The sequence below is a fragment of the Semicossyphus pulcher genome, unplaced genomic scaffold (assembly GCF_022749685.1).
Source record: "Semicossyphus pulcher isolate SPU_LCO1_2020_fin unplaced genomic scaffold, fSemPul1.0.p SCAF_13, whole genome shotgun sequence".
NCBI classification, from domain to species: Eukaryota; Metazoa; Chordata; class Actinopteri; order Labriformes; family Labridae; genus Semicossyphus; species Semicossyphus pulcher.
In genome coordinates, this window is record NW_027211637.1 from 23,815,477 (window position 1) to 23,834,135 (window position 18,659).

Sequence of the window (18,659 nt, forward strand, 5' to 3'; positions counted from 1 at the left end):
TTTTCTATAATAACTTAAAGGCACAACTGAGATGTGTTCAGCAATTAATCATTTATTCTTTCACCTTTAAAATATTTTACACATACTAGCTTTGGTTCACAGAACCAATTTTATATTAGTCTCAATGAAGTGAAAGACATTACAAAATTCAATGCAACTCCACACAACTGACAAAAATACTGTCCACAAAGTCTCCAACATTTGCGTCACTCAGGAAGATTTCACAAGGACTCCTCTGCAATCCTCGAAGTGAAAACAAGTGCAATTTCCAGTGAATATGTCACACAAGTGCAAGTAATTCACAGAAACTATACAGCATCACTTCAGTACATGCATCTGCTTACAGTGGCAAACGTTTTGCCAGGTCAGTCATATGACAAGGGAGAAAACCAGTTATCATGAAGTGAGTCCTGCTTCATTCTCTGTCCATCTCCTCCTTCTGCAGGGTTATGAGCAGATGGATCTCAGAGCACCAGTTTGTCTGCACAACATGGATGCTACTTAACACTGACACCTGACTGAGGAGAGGGGGAACTAGATAAACATTATCAGCTACATGTTGCTTCCAGCTTGGGAAGTTCAATATTATGTAAGTGTATCTTTTTCCACTAAGGCCATGCAAAAACACTAACATCAAAAACTGAGCAGGAGCTCATAACTAGAAGTGATACTGAGGCTAAAGGGCAGTATAACTGCTTTAATACACTGATGGAGTGAGGATGACCACATGCAGTTCAACAATGAGAGTCAAGTAACCATTTTTATTTTGACATTAGTCAACTTAAAAATGAAAGAATTACACATTATAAATGTGTAGTGTTACAGTATTTTTTAATATTTTTGGTTAAACCAAAGCTGTCTTTCTATTGCTTGAATATTTTACATTCCTCCGTAAGAATGCAAATCTGTCATTCATAGCTTGCAAGGCCACCAGTGTTTAAAAAAGGAGAACAGAAAGATAAAAAATTATGTTTGGAATGTGGAGTGCAATGGCACATCACAACCACCAGGGGTCTCCCAAGCACACAATGGGACAATGACAAATGTAAGTGAACATAACAGCTTTGCAACCACCAAGATGGCTAACCATACCTCCGAAGGCAAAATGCTAAACCACTGATTTAACAATAGAACACTTGTGCATAAAATGTAGCTCACAGAGACGTCAATTCCAAGACAGCATTCATAAAATGAATGTTATACTGTTACAGTCTTTGTGATGAACAACATCATCATTGTTTCAATTTATGCATATAACAGATTTATGCATGGTAAATAGACAGTGACAAAAAAATTTGTCAGGCAGCTGGCCTGAAAGAGAAAATCTGCAGCAGACCAAGATTAACAAACTGAAAAATATCAGCCTTTGTAGTGAATTTGGTCATTTTCAAGACACACTGTGTTGTGCGTGCATACATTATAAGTACCACAACCTTTTTCATGTCATTTTCTTTGATTGATATGGCTTCAAAACGCTGTATAACAAATAAAAAACATGCTTTAAGAAACCTAAATAAATACAAACAAGGAGAACATCCAGAATGAGCTTTTAGTAGTGATGTCTCACTACTGTTCTATGCCCACAGAAGTAGCAACACCAGCAGTCCGACTCAGCGAGCTGCAAAACAAGTTTTAAGGAGATCAAGGGGTATAGCTCTGGTAGCTGGTTTAATCCTTGCAAACTTCTTTAAACCAAAGGGTTTGAGTGAACACAGAATCACCCATTTACAAAATGTAAGCTGCTCAACCTGCTCTCCCCCAGCTGAGGGAGGAATCGTAAAAAGGCGAGTCATCTTGAGTGAACGTTCGAGCACAGAGCACATTGTTTCACGGCACAACAGCAGCATGATCAAACATTTCACAACACAAAGTAAAAATAACACTGGGAATGATTCGACCCGCTTTCTGAGAAGGTGAGAACTTGATAAGAGTGTGTAACTATTCCACCCCGGTGATAAAGCAACAGAGGCGGAAATTGAGATGCATCTCCATGAAAGCAGTGAAGTCCTGCTTTCTATTTTTTCTTTTAAAAAGTGCATTGTTTTCCCTACCTTTCACGACACATTTCAACATGTAACAGCTGATATTATTCTTTACAATACTTAAAACTCAAAAGGAACACACACCTAACAGAAGCAAGCTACGTTACAAAGTCTACTTAGCGTTCTGTACATGTGCTACTGTTCACAAAGCATGCTTGTGTTCTGGAGAAGAAGAGCCTGATGGACTAGCAGCTGTCTGGCAGTGTTAGTGCATGTGAACAGGAGGTTTTGGCATGTGCTTGACTTAACATCTCTGTAACACAAATACTTAAATTAAAGCTTGATGATATTTATCCTTGCATGCTGTTTGACAAACACAGAAACCACACAATAACTTCACTGTTCACACCGATTTTGGATGAGAAATAAGCAGAACAATTGGTGTTTAGTACAGCAGTGAGGAGTATCTAGACTGCCAGATAAAAAGTAGTACAATTAATGTACCTACCAGTTAGTTCACTAGGTTCCCCTTTTTAGTAAGTGATTATAGGGGATGTTTGTAATCTCATGAACAGTGTATAAATTGGAAGTGATCCAAAGCGGCAACTCTATACAAACACATCCAAATGTCCGGATATGCTTTGAATGACTTGCTGGTTCCCCACATCCAGCCTGATACATCCCATCTCTGTTCCTCAGCAGGAGTGGTGGAAAAACCAGAGGTGTTCAGAGATTAAATGTGGGGTCATACTTCCTGACCTCCAGGAGGAGGCGTTCTCTGTCAGTGACGGCCTGGGTGAGAGCAGCCTGCGTGTCAGAGAGCTGGGACTCCAGGATTTGTATCTGTAACAGGTTATTCAGTTGGTTAGTTGCAGCTAGAGCTTTGGCAAGTGGAGCAGATATCAGATTCAGAGAGACAGCAACAGGTGTAATTACAACTCCATTACACAATCTTGTGACAAGTAACAGGACCTCAGTATTACAGCTGTGTTTAAGATAGACAGAGCAGATGACTGCAGATTAAAACATGAGTAGAAACTCAGCTGAGGTTTCAAGATCTTGACCCGACGGATAAAAGATTAAAGAAACAAAAAGTCCTGTTAAAAGTATCGTAGCTCAGAGCTACTCGCAGCCTCATGCCTGGTACAGTGTCTATATTCATTCATACACATTACAATACGAAACAAAGAGGTCCTTTTGTTTGTTGTATGCCTAATCACCGTGAAAGTGATACAGACAGCGCCAAGCTACTCTGTATTTTGGGGGATGTTTTTGCCAACTAATTACAACTAATTAATTTTGTAGAGAGATTTGATTTTTTTAACAAAACAAAACAAAGAGTTTACAACAATATATTTCACCATCAACATTGTTTGGAGGCATATAATAAAAAGTGCCTGGAAATGTATTTTAAGTATAACTTTTAAGACATTTGTTAATCCAACCAAGCAGTGAAAAATTTCAGATTAAAAAAAAAACAACTGCATGTTGAGGTCCAGTATTTCTAAAACCCTGGCTTTGCCCTCGTCTGCAGACACACTGAGCTGAAGCATATACAGTGCTTGGTACTGCCCCTCCTCCCTTACCTCCCACTGATGTTGAACCGAGAAGAAACTGTTCGCGTTGTCCGTGCCGCCAACATGAGCACCTGGTGAGTCTTTAGGGTCTGAACCTCCAGCTGCAATAAAAGGAAATGGTGCGATAACTTTCTGTTCGTCTTTTCTGGAGAGATGTGTCAGCAGATGTTGTGAGTTGGAGTATTTATCGTTTTACGGTTCATGATCCTACTGAGATTGTGTAACGTTATTTCTCACAAGCATGACATTTGTAATGGTTTACAAACCTCAAACTGACAAGTTATTTTCTTGCTCACCTTTGAGCCTCATCAGGCCGTCTTCACCGCGCTCGAGGAGCAGCTTATCTACAATAAAAGAGGCTGGGACGGGCTGAGGGGCTGTTGGGTAGATTTTGGGGCTATCATCCTAAAAGAAGCACACTCGTAACAGTCAACCAGATGCATACACTGCAACACTGTTTGTTCACATTCAATGTAAAGAATTGAGAGCAAAATCGCGTGATAATATCAGACATAATCATAGATACAATTCATTTTCAACAGCAACAGCCATTTCAAAATGATAACCCCAAATCCTGACGGCATCAACAACTCACCTTAATAGTAATGGTGATGTTGCTTAAGTGTAACTGCATCGGCTGACCGTCAACACTGAATTCATCTTCTAGAAAAGGACCAATGTTCGACACCGTGGAGGCTAACAGCTCCGCCTTGAAGTCCTGTATTCTGATATCCAGGAAGCCCATAGACTCAGCCAGAACCGAGTGTCGGGCAGCAGATGGACCCATTTCTGATCGCATGCACACAGCAGGAGAGAGCCTACTGCCTTCGGCATTCTGAGCGGATCCTCCTTGAGCTGCAGAAAGAAATGAGGAAATACCTTTGTAAGCCATGTGGGCATTTAATAATGCAACAGGTTCCAGCATATTTTCCACAATGGAACGTGATCAGCATCTTTTCCTGTGTCAGATCGCACACTGTCATTTAAGAGTAAATTGACCTTAAGATGCCAAAGAACGTTAAACAGGATTGCTTTACATTCTTCTACATTCACAGACCTTTTTCTTGATCCTGTCCAAAATCTCAACATAGTCTTTTTAAATAGGATTACATTTAAATTATTTTATAAGAGTTTGTTGAAAGGAAACAAAACCATACCTTGTACGAGTCCAGCATGCAGGTCTGCTACCTTGATGTTGCCCATTTGCACAGGGGTCAGATTCTGGGTTTCTACAGCTACAACTTGGTCTTCTCCCTTTACCTCCATGGTACAAGCTGTTCCACTCAGGATCAGCACCAACACAGAGGACTGCAACAACAGCACATCACAATAATGTAACATTTCAACCACTGTAATTCGGATTTGAAAACAGCATTTGCTCGGACTCCACTGACAATGCAACAGATGTTACATGAGCATAGTCACCCACCATATCCTGTGATACATCCTCAATGCTTTGGGACAGAGAGCTGCTGAGTTCAGCTGAAGAGCGTCTATCTGTCCCTGGAGTTGCGCTTCCTCTACTGCCCAGAGGAGTGTTGCTGGGACGCATAGACTCTGGAAACATGATACACACTTAAAGTAGAGGTCGCATGTTGTAATTTGAAAGAATTGCATGTAAATGTAATGTTTTTTTTAAGCACCTGAGTCCATGAGAACAACAAAATTCTCGCTGAAATCACTGTGCACAGAGAGATTTTCATCGGGCAGGCTGCCATCTAAGATAGCACTATCAAAGGAATGCTGGGAGGGCGACTGCTTCATGGATTTGTGGCGTGGGCTTGCAGCCACAGAGGAGGAGGATTCCTCTGAACGCTGGACCTGGTCCCTATAAACACACACACATAAAAACTGCCAGTATAAGCATGCGGCACACAGCATGGCTTCCAGACACACAAACATTATGATGCCAACAGCCCAGCAGGAGAGCACTAGCACTTACTTTGTGCTGAACAATTTGCTCATCCCTGAGCCACGACTCAGCATGCTAAAGGCGTCTTTTGTAATTGAAAATGCCCCTTTGGTCAGGTCCAGCGAGGCACTAATGGCATCTTTGGTCACATCCTTGGTGACGTTGATGGCGCTCGACAGCTCTCCCTCCAGGCTGAAGTTGGACGGCTCACGAGAGAGGACGGGGGAGTGTCCGGGTGAGAGTGCAGGTGAGAGAACAGGAGTGTCTTCCTGTGCTGTCAAACCATCTAACCCCTCCTCCACTGCCTCACATGCCTCCTCTACCACCCCGTCCTGTTCGTCCTGATCAATGACGGCATTGATGGAGAGGCCGTTTTCTAATCCATTGTCCTCGGGGACCACATCCTCAGGGTGATGAGTGGGAGACATGTCAGAGTCTGTCATGCTCGGGCTGTCTGTCTCTGGGGTGTGGGGGACCTCACCCTCAGGCTCTGTGCACACTGCCGGCAACAAGAGACCCAATTCCGCCGAGTCCACCAGGAGGGCAAGACAAACGGTGGCAGGTTTTGTCTTCTGGCCATGAGCCTGTTTAACGTCCCGAAGATCCCGGCCCAGCTCTGCCCCCAACCGAGCCATGGCGTCCCTCATCCTCAGCAGGGCCACGTACTGGTAGTGGTTGAGCCACATCTTTACTGGAGTGATGGTGTGGGCCAAGAAGTGGATTGAGGCGAGGGATGTGTCTTGTTGCTCTGAGGAAACCTGCTGGTCCCCGCTGGGACTGGAGGAGGAAGACGGTGAACCATTTCTAAAGGCAAGCGGCTGACAAATCCAAACAGACATGGCAAAGGGTTCAACAAAAGGTTGGGTTCTGCCTTTGGGGAAACGCCGAGCTCCATCAAAACCTAAAGTCACACGGGAGAGACTGAGAGACCAGATATCTCGCGATCGTAGCTTCTTTATGTCAAGAGGTCGGGGCTCGGTCTCTTGAGAGAGCTGAAAGAAGGTGGATGGGACGGGGTGGAAGGCACTCTGGTCTCTGGGGTAGGGGCAAGGAGGTGTCGTCTGGAAGAAAGGGCAGCTTGCAAACTTGTCATATGTGCTGCTGAGGTCAGCCCTGGAGCCATTAGGGCAGTAGGGGGTGTTGCTTAGAACCATCTGGGGCACAGTGACAGAGAGGGACTGCGGACGCTCTGGATGGTCCAATATGGATGAGTCCAAAGGGATTACAAGCTAGAAAAAGAAACAAAACAGTCACTTCATCCAGGAGTTCACAAACATTTGTATGAAGTGCAATACAAATATATGTCATCAAAAAGAAGACACCATTAATCGTTTGTTCACCTTGAGCTGAGTTGCATCCATGCAGATGTCTACATGCTCTTCAGCCTTGCAGCTGTCTTGCAGGTGGTAGAAAGCTTTGACCTGGTCCAAGGTGTGCAGCAGACCCCTGGAGAACAGATTGATCCACAGCACGCTGGCTGGGTCAACACAGAGCTGGAGGCCATTCAGCTGGGCATACAGGTTTGTGGTGGGAACTGGGAGAAGGAAAAAACGGCAAGAGATGCTGATCGATGACAAGTTTGATGTTCACACGTCATCATTTGTTACATAGCAAAACCAAGCTGAAAAGTAACAAGAAATTCAGAACTAACGTCCGGTTTTCAGTAAATACTGTGCAAACACACATTTACTGTTAAACCCAACACTTACATTTACACCCAATAAATCAAAAAGTACTTTTTACAAGGTTGCACGTAAAGTTAAGTTTCTGTTATGTAAATGTAATACGGTAAAAGTCAACAAGTCTGTATTACTACACTTTATATGAAAGGAGGGTTGTGCTGTCATTAAAATAATTTGTTAAGGAATTTTAGAGAAAAATGTTGAAGCAAAAAGACATACATTGTTCTTACAAAACTAAACTTATAAAAGTTGATAACAATAAATAAAGTTAACGTTTCCGCGATACCTGATACAGTGGGGTTGTCAGGAAAGTAGTACTCAGTTAACTGCAGATGAACTGCTGGTACGTTGTCAGGCAAACGCAGGGATTTACGGTTGCAGGATAATAAAGACTGGGTCTTCTTGTTTTGACGGCCCCTTGTCGACACCTAAATGTTCAGAATCAGAATCAAGTTTGTTTACACATATGAGGAATTTGACTTGGTGTTTAAGTGCAGAACAATTCACATCAAAGTAGAATAAAAATACGTTTTTAAAAAACTATTAAACATTAATACTCCGACTGTCAGGGACCTTAAATAGAATAAGATTTAAAAATTGACTATAAGAATAAGATGTAAAAAAGCAATATAATACAAAATATGTCCAACAGGTAAGGTGAGGGGTGCAGAGGTCAGAACAGACAAGTAAATACCACAAATAAAAAGATTTTTTTTCCATTTACTAGCCTTGTTCAAGACACAATAACAAAGAAAGAAAAAGAACTCTTATTTCTCAACAAAGGCATGTTGCACATAACAGAACTAAAAGACCTGAGTCTGAACATTAGGGACATCCTGTCGCTGAAGGTGGAGACCCAGACCTGTACAGAACTTCCCCAGGGTGTTTCTTGCAAATGAGGAACTACAAGTGTCTTGAACCTAAAATAACATTGGAACTGTTAAGATTTGTCATGATGCAAAGTGTGACATTTCCCAAGTGAAAATGCAGAAGCAGCCTGAGAAAGAAATGTGAAGGAGGCAGTGAAGCAGCCAGATGAGGTGGCATGTATGGGGTTGAATGCTTCTCATACTGAGCTATTTTACTGCCACTTAAGTAACCATTCTGTTTAACTTACACTTTATTACAAAGCTGTGGCTGTCACATATGCTATTATTACACAAGAATACATCTTCTGTTGTTTCCCAAAAAAGGCAATTTGATTAGAAGCATTTAAACACCATCACGTCAATGTAAGAGATGGTGTGAAAGAGACTTTTGTTCCCTCTGTCAGGCCTGTCAGGAAGATGTCTGCAGGATTGCCAGTTTGACACGCCTTCCTCTGGTTCTAGCAAACTGCAAGTGATGAGCATACAGCAGTTATCTTGCTATCTGTGGAGCTACAGCCAATACATAATTATTTTTTTGCATGTATGTTAAAAGTCACCCCTAATCCATTTAGCAACTGCATGTGAGCCGTAATCAAACATGATTAAAGGAGGGGTTCTGCCTGCCTGCTTTCAGTCCCTTAGTGCACTTATTGACGTAAGGCCTCCGTTAAAGCAAGTAAATCAAATTAGCGGATGATAAAAGCTTGCCTGGTGAATGTTCACGTCATCCATCCTGACCACCACACAGCACGATCGCAGCCTCTTCAGAGAGGGTCTTGAGGGAGCTGCGGCGGAGGTCCTTCTCGATCCCGCCTCTGTTGCAGGCGGGCTGGACTTGGGACTGGTTTGATGATCTGAAGTATGAACATGGGAGAGAACAGAACACATTGAGAAGGGCAGAAAGAATCACTTAGGGCCTGTTCAGACAGGACGCGTTTTAGCAGCTGGGGGCGGCTTTTTTGTCATTGTTTTCAATGAGAGGGACGCTTTTTGCGTGCTGCTTTTGCTTTGCAGAGCCCCTCGCCTTTTTCCGCTCTGTGCGCATCGCGTTTTTGAGGAAACGCTCCGAGCGCCTCGAGTTGAAAAAAGTTAAACTCAAAGCAGAAAAGCGCCCGAGGTCATGGGCGTTTTTTCTCCTTGTGCAATCGGATGAAAGGAGAGGCGAGCCTTCTGTCAGTTTACAATGTAACGGTTAGGTTAATGACAGCTAATGATTCGGTGGTTGCCTTAACAACAGTAGGGGGAAAAAAGCCGCACCCAGCTGCTAAAATGCGCTCTGTCTGATCGGGTGTTTACTTTCACAAAAAGGCAGTGTGGTGCGCCTCGCGTTTTATGCCTGCAAAACGCGTCCTGTCTGATCGGGCCCTTACAGAGGAGAAACACTAATTTCTAACCGGGTCGTGATGATCAGAAATATTTTTACAGCTTAGAATTTGTGCCTTCTGTGTTGTTACTGAGCCTTCTGTTGATTTGTATGGGGGATGGGGTCATACCTATATTTCTAAAAGTCAGTGGACATCACCACTAATTATTATGTTTAGGTGTATCAGCCACATTCATTTCTAACAGTCCAGACAAAATCCAGAATGTCGGCATAAATCTACATACACAAACATTTCGATTGGGTTGTAACTCACTAAGTGAATAAAAACGTGATACTGCAATTGGATGCCACCTTTCCACACCTCTATACATCTGTTCCAAACAACTGTAAGTGCTATTGTTTCAAAGTAGAAGCGTCAAGAAGTAACAGCAGCTCAGCCACGAGGTGATAAACTACACATGCTCACAGAGCTGGGGCTAACAAGTGCTGAAGCGTGTAGCGTGTTAAAAGCGCCTATTATTATCATTACTCACTACAGTGTTTCAAATTGCTTCTAGAAGCAACATTAGCACAAGAGCTGCGTGTTGTGAGCTTCATTACATCGGTCACCAAGTCTCACATCAGCATCCACAACGCAGACCATGAAGCTGGAGTGGGGTAAAGAGTGCCTCTACTGGACGTGATGAATCATACTTCACTATCTGGCAGTCTGAGGGAGGAATCTGGGTTTGTTGGCTACCAGGCAAACTCTACCTACCAGGATACACACAGGCTACTGACATTTTGGTTGGGAATTGGGATAATGATAATAATCTGGGGCCTTTTTTCAGGTTAAGACTTGACCTGTCAGTTCCAGTGGCGGGTCTGCTTAAAGCTACAAGACACAAAGAGATTTTAGCTAATTGGGGGCTTCTAACTAGGGATAGATGATTATCAGCCGGGCCGATTATCAGGGCCGATATTCGGCATTTTGACGCATATCGGCATCGGCCTTTATTTTTTATTTTTTTAATCCGATGGCCGATCAATTTAAAACTGGGTTATTTTGGCTCTGATGGCACGGGTAACAGCCAATCAGCAGTGAAAGCTGTGCATGCAGAGTGCTCACACACAGGGCTGAGAGGAGAAAAAGTTCATTTCTTTGCTAATTTTATTTAACTTTGTTTTATTTACTTTATAAAACTTCAGGAAGTTATTTATTTATTTATTACAATTTTCAGTTAACTTCATAAGAGATGCTGCTGACCCTGGGAACTCCCTGCGCTTTTTGTTTGTTTGTTTAATAAACATATGCTTAAAGGCATTTAAACAAAGTTAAGTGTTGGAGTTTGTATTATTCAAAATTTTGACGCCAATATTTTCACTTTTACTGCAAATGAATATCGGCTCCAAATATCGGTTATCAGCCTCCTTGACTACTACTAATCGGTATCGGCCCTGAAAAAACGGTCTTCTAACATTATTGCAACAGTTCGGGGCAGTCCCTTGATGTTTCAGCAATGACTGTACCCCTGTGCACAAAGCATAACCATAAAAACATTGTTGGCTTCCTTATGTGTACAGAAACTGCACAGCGGCCTGACCTCAATCCTAATGAAGACCTTTGTGAGTTATAAGAACGCCGATTGCGAGCCAGGCCTTCTCACACAACATTAGAGCCTGACCTCACAAATGCACTATTGTCTGAGGGGGCACAAATTCACAGAATGTTGTGAACGCCTTACCAGAAGAGGGGGGAGGGGCTGTTATGGCCACAGAGGAAGGTCAAAACTCTATTTATGCCCTTGTTTATAGAGCAGGATGTCTGACAAGCTCATACGTGTGATGGTCAGGTGTCTGCTAAGTGTAGCATTACAAGGCTTGTAGTCGTGTTTTAAGATTCCCCTCTTGTTTTCAACGCATGTTAGGTGTGTATAATTGTAACCGTGTTTAGCTGTCACAAAGAAATTGCTTATGCTGTAATACCTGCACCTGTCCTTGCATGGGAGTCATTGTTTGGCTGGGGCGCCTCAGTATGTGGCCCAGGGAACCCAGAAGCCTCTGCTCTCTTCTGGTACTCCTGCAGCAGTTTCCCAGCCCACTGGAGCTGAGCCTCCATGGCTCCACAGTGGCGTTCCCAGTGTCGACATCCATCGGCTGTATCAGAGCATTGGCAAAGGGAAAAAGGCAGTTATGAGTCAGCAGTCATTCAAGGGCTTACACAGAACGCCTGACACAGACTCTGAGAGCCTGTGCACACAGTTCATGGTAAAAATCGGATCTGTCCAGCTGCTGTCTTTATGTAAACATGTAAGTTTGTTTATCAGGTGGATATCTGTGCCGTGCTGTAAATGTGTTCCTGTGAGTGAGAACTGCAGTTAAATTCCTTGCATGTTTCAACAAAGCAGCCCACTTTTCAACGCTGGTATTCACACATATGTGAGCTCACTATGTGCAGTTACTTATATAACTTTATACACAACATATACTGTATATGTTGTGTATAAAGTTGTATTGTGTTGATATATAAATCTTTACGCTTTTGACTACACTTCAAAAACATCATCGTTTTTAATGAATCCCTTTTTGTTTTATAACTGTAATGTTTTCTATCTCTGTTTAATTGACCATAATCAGCTCCAGAGGCTCTGCTGCCCCACATTCGACACTCCAGGAATTCCAGAAAGAATAATGACGCCGGGCACGCTCTCCCGGGCCATTAGTCTGCTTGAATAGTAATCCTCCTAACAGCTAGGCCAGAATGAATGAATGAATGAATGCAGTGGTTACAGTTAGAGCACAGAGAGCCTCTGGGTAAGCTGCAGTAGAGTTATAGCCAGAGAAAGTCCTCACACTCACCCGGTCTGTGGATGGGGTAGTAGTCAAAACCCAGCTTCTTGAATGTAAGCTGCATGGCACCTTGCAAGCCCGGTGGGGGAGGCTCATCTATAAAATATCACATGATAGCTTTTTAAAACCAGCTTGACTTTAATTATCCACATACCAGAACATTCACTGTTTTCAGGGATTCACTGGAGCACAGTTTTGGATTTATACTGATGTCAAACTGCTTATATTTGAGTTACATATTTATGCTTTCTGGCACATGGTGACTTATTTCCAACCAACCTTCATCCATTGAAGAACTGTCGTTGCATATGTGTAAGTCCAAGCGGGATATGAAGGTATGATAGGAAGATTCCTTGACATCATAGAGATCGAAGTATTGACTCGTGGTGTTGGGGGTGCCAGTGGGCGCAGGTGGGGGGTCAGTCCAAAGGTTGTGGATGCCAGGCGATGGAGGAGCAGTCTGTAAACACAATAGAGACATAAAAAATCTAAATCTGAAAGATGATCTACAATGTCCAGAAACATTTCAAGAAATAGTCTTGTGCCAACTGATTTGGATTTAAAGCTCTTGAGTCTTACTGGAAGAATGTACATCTACAAACTTATCTGGAGTCTGTCTAACAATCTATGAATATAGTTAACATGCTTTATTTATAGTGCCATAACCTTATTTAAACATCATACATCATAGACATACTTAAGGTCAGCAAAGATATTATAAAGTTCAACTTTGCAGTGATTTTTCTCCAAACATTCATGAGCAAGAGGGAGGCAGGACCTGCAGGGATTCAGCCGTCCGGCTCTTCCTCTGCTGGGCAGACTTCTCCATGGCCTCACTGAGAGACTTGGAGTAATGGATGATGGCTTTGAGCTGAGAGTCCGTCAGCACCCACAGCAGGTCGTCCAGAATGAAAAGCAGCTTGGATGCCAGCACATTGCAGTCCTTTATCTAGAGGAGAACAATGAAGAATCAAACTTGACTTGTGATAAATCGTTTGCAATTTAGATGAGGTAAGTTATGCGATATCTAACGAGTTAAATAACAAAACAGTGAAGGTAGTGACAAAGCCTTACTCTGCGTTTCAGAGCGATGCGAATGCGACCCTGATTGGTGATGAGGCGTAAAGGGGTGCTACCGAGGTCCTGGTCGTCACTCTCAATGGCATCCGCCTCGATTCGCAGACTCTGCCAGTTGATTTCTTTGAATGTCAACACCTGATAGAAACAAACAAATAAAATAATCCAATCAGGATCAACACAAAACACAATGTTCTGGTGTTGGGCCTTCTAACAGATTGAGAGATGGGTGAGCACTGTACCTCTCCTCTCTTTGGGTCAGTGACACGGGTGTAGCGGAGGTCACTGCGCTGCCACTTGGGGTTGAGGCTGTTGCCTTGAAGCTGCCAGAGCTCGAAGGAGGCGTGGAAGGCACGAGACTGCACCTTGATGGTGATGGAGTTGATCCTCACAGACATGCCCTCCACCACCTTCTCTGCAAAGCCGTACTCGCTGTGAACACACAATGCAAACATGAGCAATGGACAAGGCAGTGGTCACCACATACATGACATAGGAATCATAATGGCATAGGAATCCTGCAGGCTCACCTCTGGCCTTCCGTAATGGCTATAGGAGAGGGGCCATTGGGTGGACGGGGCTCCTCACACGTCCTCATTTCTACTTCTACCTTATCCAAGAACTGCACAAAGGAGGAAACAGTTATCTTATGTTGTTCCTCTGTTTATTCTTGCCCTATTGTATGCTAATGTTTACCGATGATAACAGGGCAGTACAATAAATCAAATAACTATGTAGGTTACTGCGACAGACCATGAATAGTGTTGCATACATTTACAGGATTTCTGGAGAAGATTAGAAATAACATCATTCTTACCAGGCAGATGGGGCTGGTTTTCAACTTGGTCCATTGTATCTAAGAGGAAAGGACAGCAGGGTCCACAAGGTCAGTCACAAACAGTTGCTACAGCAGCATTCTGCACTGTTTATCATTCACTGGGCAGAAGGGCACAGCGAGCTTCCACAGCCTCAAAAATAACTGCCACATTGTAATACTTGTAGTCACACTGGTATTTCTGCTCAACCATTTAAAAATCAACTTCAACCATCAACAAAGATATTCTTACCCTGCCTGTTTCTAAGGAACTAAACAAGAGGAAAAGAGGAATAAAGTACGGTCACAAACAAAGATTACATTAAGCCTACAAACATGGCTCATCATCACAACTGGCTAATACAGACAAAATGGATCAAAGATGCGCAGCTTAAAATTAATTCTTCACATAAACCTAGAGAAGGAATGTGATATTTTCAGTGACATTTTTTGCTTCAGTACTTAAAAAGGGAAAAAACAGGGGGACACCAAAGCCACGAGGACTCATGCTCTGGGGATCATGACTTTATATACAAACTGTCACTGCTACTGTCCATCTTTAAAAGTGTGACCAAAGTCGTGGATGCCCTAGTCACATTGCTAACCATAAGACGGGTGAAAGAGAAACAAGGACATCACAATTCACTTTCAGAAGAGTAGTTCTAGTTGAAACTTCTCAAAACATAAAGTTACTTCAACTTAGAGAAATCCACTGAGAAGCAGCCACCGTCTCTGGAAACTGTACATCAAAGCAGAGATTGTTTGGATCAATATAACCAAGATATTTTGGCCTTAGTTAGAGCTTCTTTAAAATATGTTAGCCCAGGGTACTTCAGATGGAGGGAAAATATGAAAAAAACAAATAAGTTAACACCTCAAAGCAGGCAGTTGTTTTCACTTGAGTCAGCTGTGACTCTTGTCTACTTATAGCAACACCACAAACCTCATGAAGATACAGCTCAGAAGAGAATGCTACACTTATCAGGAGCTCAGTCAGGCTGAATAACAAGGAGATGGGTTTAAAAATGACACATAAGCAACTAGAGGAAAGCTAATAAATATTGTGTAATATACACACATAATATTATAAGCAATACAGTCCTACAATATTGAAAAATGCTTGCTCCTTTTGAACAACCTTTTATGGAAACTTAACAAGAAATTTAATTTAAGGGATTCAAATATTTGTGTGTGTAGAATACTCTTTAGTTATAAAAATACAAATAAAAATGAATTCAGATGTGACGCAAATGTCTAAAATGTAGTATTAATAATATTATCTGGGAGCACAAACCAAGCATCCTGACAGCTCCATGCACAGCAGCCAGTGCATCTCAGGATCACTCTGGCCTCTGGCCTTTTGTGTCCCTCTGAATCACGGCCCGTCTCCCTTTTATCAACAACCAGCGCTGGTCTGAAGGACCATCATGTCCTCAGGGGGGCCTGTAGTGGTGCTTATCTCTGTGTTACTGCCACTTCTCATTTTCTCTATCACCCCATGCACTCAAACAAACAGATAAACAAACAGAAACCCTTCGTTTGGTTTGAGAATTACTAAAATTACAGGTAGTATGTAGTGATTCTGTACCAGCTTGTGTTTTAATAGTGTTCTTATAAAAAGGGAGACAGGCTCACCGGTCAGACCAGCTACACAATCAGGTTTGACTAGTCTCTAACGTACCCTGATGGCGGCTCTGTTGCAGTAGACCCGAGTGACAGCAAGCCAGGTAGGCAGGTCGAGCATGTTTTGCAGAACCTCTTCATCGAGCTCGAGGTTGGACAGCTGCCCCTCGCCCTTCAACGTACTTAGATTGATTTTGTCCGGGGAGAGATTCTTGGTGAACCTGTCGAAGAAAAAGAGCCAGATAAAATGTTATAACATAATGTTTAAAGGTGAATACTCAAATCTGTAGTAGGTTCATTAAACATTTCTCAGGAAAACACTTGACATCATCTGTGTACGTCACTAGAGGAAGACAGAAATATACAAAATTCAATTATGCAGCGTAGATGAGAAGTAGTGCAGCTGAATGAGTCACCCCAGGAAGAAGGGGAAGCAGCCTCCTTACTATCCTCGCACAGTTCTACTCTCCATCTTGGCTAACCTCTGTGAGGTTCTTGTGTAACGGAGACAAGGCTACAACCGCACACAGGGTAAATATAGCAGCGATGAGCGAAAATCAATTTGTTGAGTATTTGAATTTCACACAAACCACATGACTAAACTGTTCTGACAAACAGTATCACCATGACATTTCAGACAGCAACCAAGAGAAACTGTTGGAAAAAGCAGCAGGCTTCATGTCAGGCAAAAGAGATACACAGTGTGGCTCACAGTAAGTTTATGGCATCATAAAACAAATGACATGAGTCGTGAATGGGGTCCAATTTTGCCAAACATTTGACACTGTCCACCCTAAGAACATACATTACCTGATTAGCCTAAAAATACAGTCGAAGCTTAAAAGCTTCCCTTTGACACTGAGCAACAAACAACTACAACACTTTACTAATGTTGACAAAACCTGGGCTAATTGCTTTGATTAAATGTTATATTAGCACCCATTAAGGGCCTTCAATAAGTTAAGTATCAAGTGAGAACTAGTCCACATGTCTGAAAATACAATACAGCTCTGATTCAACTGTGCAATATTATTAATGTTACTCTTAATTAAGAGCTAAATCTGTGCAAAGATAACTATACAGAGCAACTATTATTCATAAAACCAGCATTGTAGGCTTATTACCAAGATTATCATGGTTTAGAGAGGACAGACATTCCACAGCTTATCAATGGCAAGAGAGAAGGTATTGTGCAAACTTTTACAATGAAACATACCAAATAATTCAAACTAATCACCCCTGAAGAGGTCAACTTTAATCCAACAATGCCACAGTGGTTTTAGGAGTCCACTGTATTTAAGTTTCAGGTTTACAGCAGCTATGAACTTATACACAGATTCTTAATATTGACATGCATTGCAGGGAAAACTGATAGCATGATCTTGTCTTAAAAGGCCATACTTTTACATAAATATTGCTACGGTAAGCTCTTATGAGGAAATGTTTTTATAAAAGTAAAGAATAAAGAATCATCTCAAAATGGTTCTAAGTATTTCTGAAAGTAGGGTGCAAGACAGCTGAAGATAAACCCATTTCCTTTCCTAAAACAAGCCATGGTCAACAACATAAACGAGCAGTGCATGCTAACCCTTTCATGTCTGCCTAACAAGTATGTGTCCACTCTCTCTTATGTGGTGCAAAAGTTATTTCAATTATTCAGTAACGGAGACAACAGAGGGGAGAAGAATATGAGTCAGTAAATACAAGCGCTCTGACTGATTTAGCACAAAGCTACTGTCAAATCTTGTCATCATCTTTAGCCCTAGCCATCCAGCTGGGGTAAAACAGGCCTTTTAAAAACATAACATTTCCCTCCATCATAAGCACCTCCCAGCTGTGTCAAACTGACAGCAGCAGAAAATACTATACATTCTGAAACTAAACATACAAAAGGAGGCATAATTGCATAGCTCTGTGTGTATCGACTAAGCAGCAGCATCACATATAGAGGAAGTAAGAGCAGGTACAGAGAAAATACTGCAGCCAGCTCTGGAGCTGAGGCTGAAGGTGACGGGAATACAATATTTGTCAATAAATAATGCCTGAAAAAAAGATTGTGATAGGGAATTTGTGATATTAAAGACAACAAACCTAAGCTGATTTTCATTCATTCATTAATATACATGAAATCAAACGAGAACAACACACCTAAATAAGATTAGACTTTCTGAGAGTTGGGGCTTCCGTACCTGAATAAATTTGTGTGCAAGGTCATATCTATGTTTTTGAGGTGAAGTGAGGATAAATTCAATAGGATAGATAGATAGATAGATAGATAGATAGATAGACATATAGATAGACAGATAATCAGAGAAGGATGGTAATTCAATAAGGGTACAGTCTTTTTCATATTTCAACAGCTAAATAAATACATGTATTTATGGCCCATGACGACTTAATGACAAAAGTAAGTAGGAGAGCGTTTTAACAGTAATGTGAGGTAGTATTAGGCCCACAATATTTAATATATCTGTTTTCCAAAGCAAGCATTACGGCAGTCTTTGTCATATAGCAAATAGTAATAAGAACAGATATGCATATTCTTGAAAAGTAACATGGTTAACGTTATTAGGTTAGGGTTCTGTGCTGCGTTCACTGTCCCTGACAATTATTCTAACGTTCGTCTCGTGAGGCTGTTCAAACACGTTAGCGTTAAGCTAACAGACGGTAACCACTATGGAAATCAATGTAGCTCAAATACTAGCGAACTACCGTTTGCTGTGTTTTGAGCTCTAACGTTAAAACCATCATCCAGCTGGGCTACTCTGCTAACACACAGCAAAAATGTTCACTTACCTTGACAAATGTTTCAGAATTTGTTTTTTAATAATCCCGGCCATTTCTGCTAGTGTTTGTGCTGTAACACTAACAGCGTTTTTTCCTAAAAAAAAAACATATACTAGCTTCCAGGCATCTTTATTTCGTACATAGCGCTAGCTGTGTGCATCTTTTAGCCGCTGTTGGCACAGC

General features: G+C 42.0%; 1 protein-coding gene across 1 annotated transcript; it reads right to left on the reverse strand.

Annotated features, from left to right (window-relative positions):
* Nucleotides 1-32: 32 nt before the first annotated feature.
* Nucleotides 33-18,540, reverse strand: bltp3a (bridge-like lipid transfer protein family member 3A). Its single transcript, XM_069660913.1, has 21 exons — nt 18,486-18,540; nt 15,748-15,910; nt 14,070-14,108; nt 13,783-13,874; nt 13,495-13,684; nt 13,250-13,390; nt 12,954-13,124; nt 12,455-12,635; nt 12,185-12,271; nt 11,312-11,482; nt 8,731-8,876; nt 7,440-7,581; nt 6,812-7,005; nt 5,502-6,700; nt 5,203-5,387; nt 4,989-5,116; nt 4,717-4,867; nt 4,155-4,414; nt 3,856-3,964; nt 3,569-3,660; nt 33-2,825 (listed from the first exon to the last, which is right to left on the reverse strand). The coding sequence occupies exons 1-21, from the start codon at nt 18,527-18,529 to the stop codon at nt 2,709-2,711; spliced, it is 4,002 nt and encodes a 1,333-aa protein (XP_069517014.1). The 5' UTR covers nt 18,530-18,540; the 3' UTR covers nt 33-2,708.
* Nucleotides 18,541-18,659: the final 119 nt, after the last annotated feature.

Coding starts and splice junctions, on each gene's coding strand:
- bltp3a (XM_069660913.1), bottom strand. CDS start 18,529: ATGGCCGGGATTATTAAAAAACAAATTCTGAAACATTTGTCAAG. Junction 13,125..13,249: donor GCATCGCTCTGAAACGCAGA/GTAAGGCTTTGT, acceptor GTTCTCCTCTAG/ATAAAGGACTGCAATGTGCT. Junction 6,701..6,811: donor TGGATGCAACTCAGCTCAAG/GTGAACAAACGA, acceptor TTCTTTTTCTAG/CTTGTAATCCCTTTGGACTC.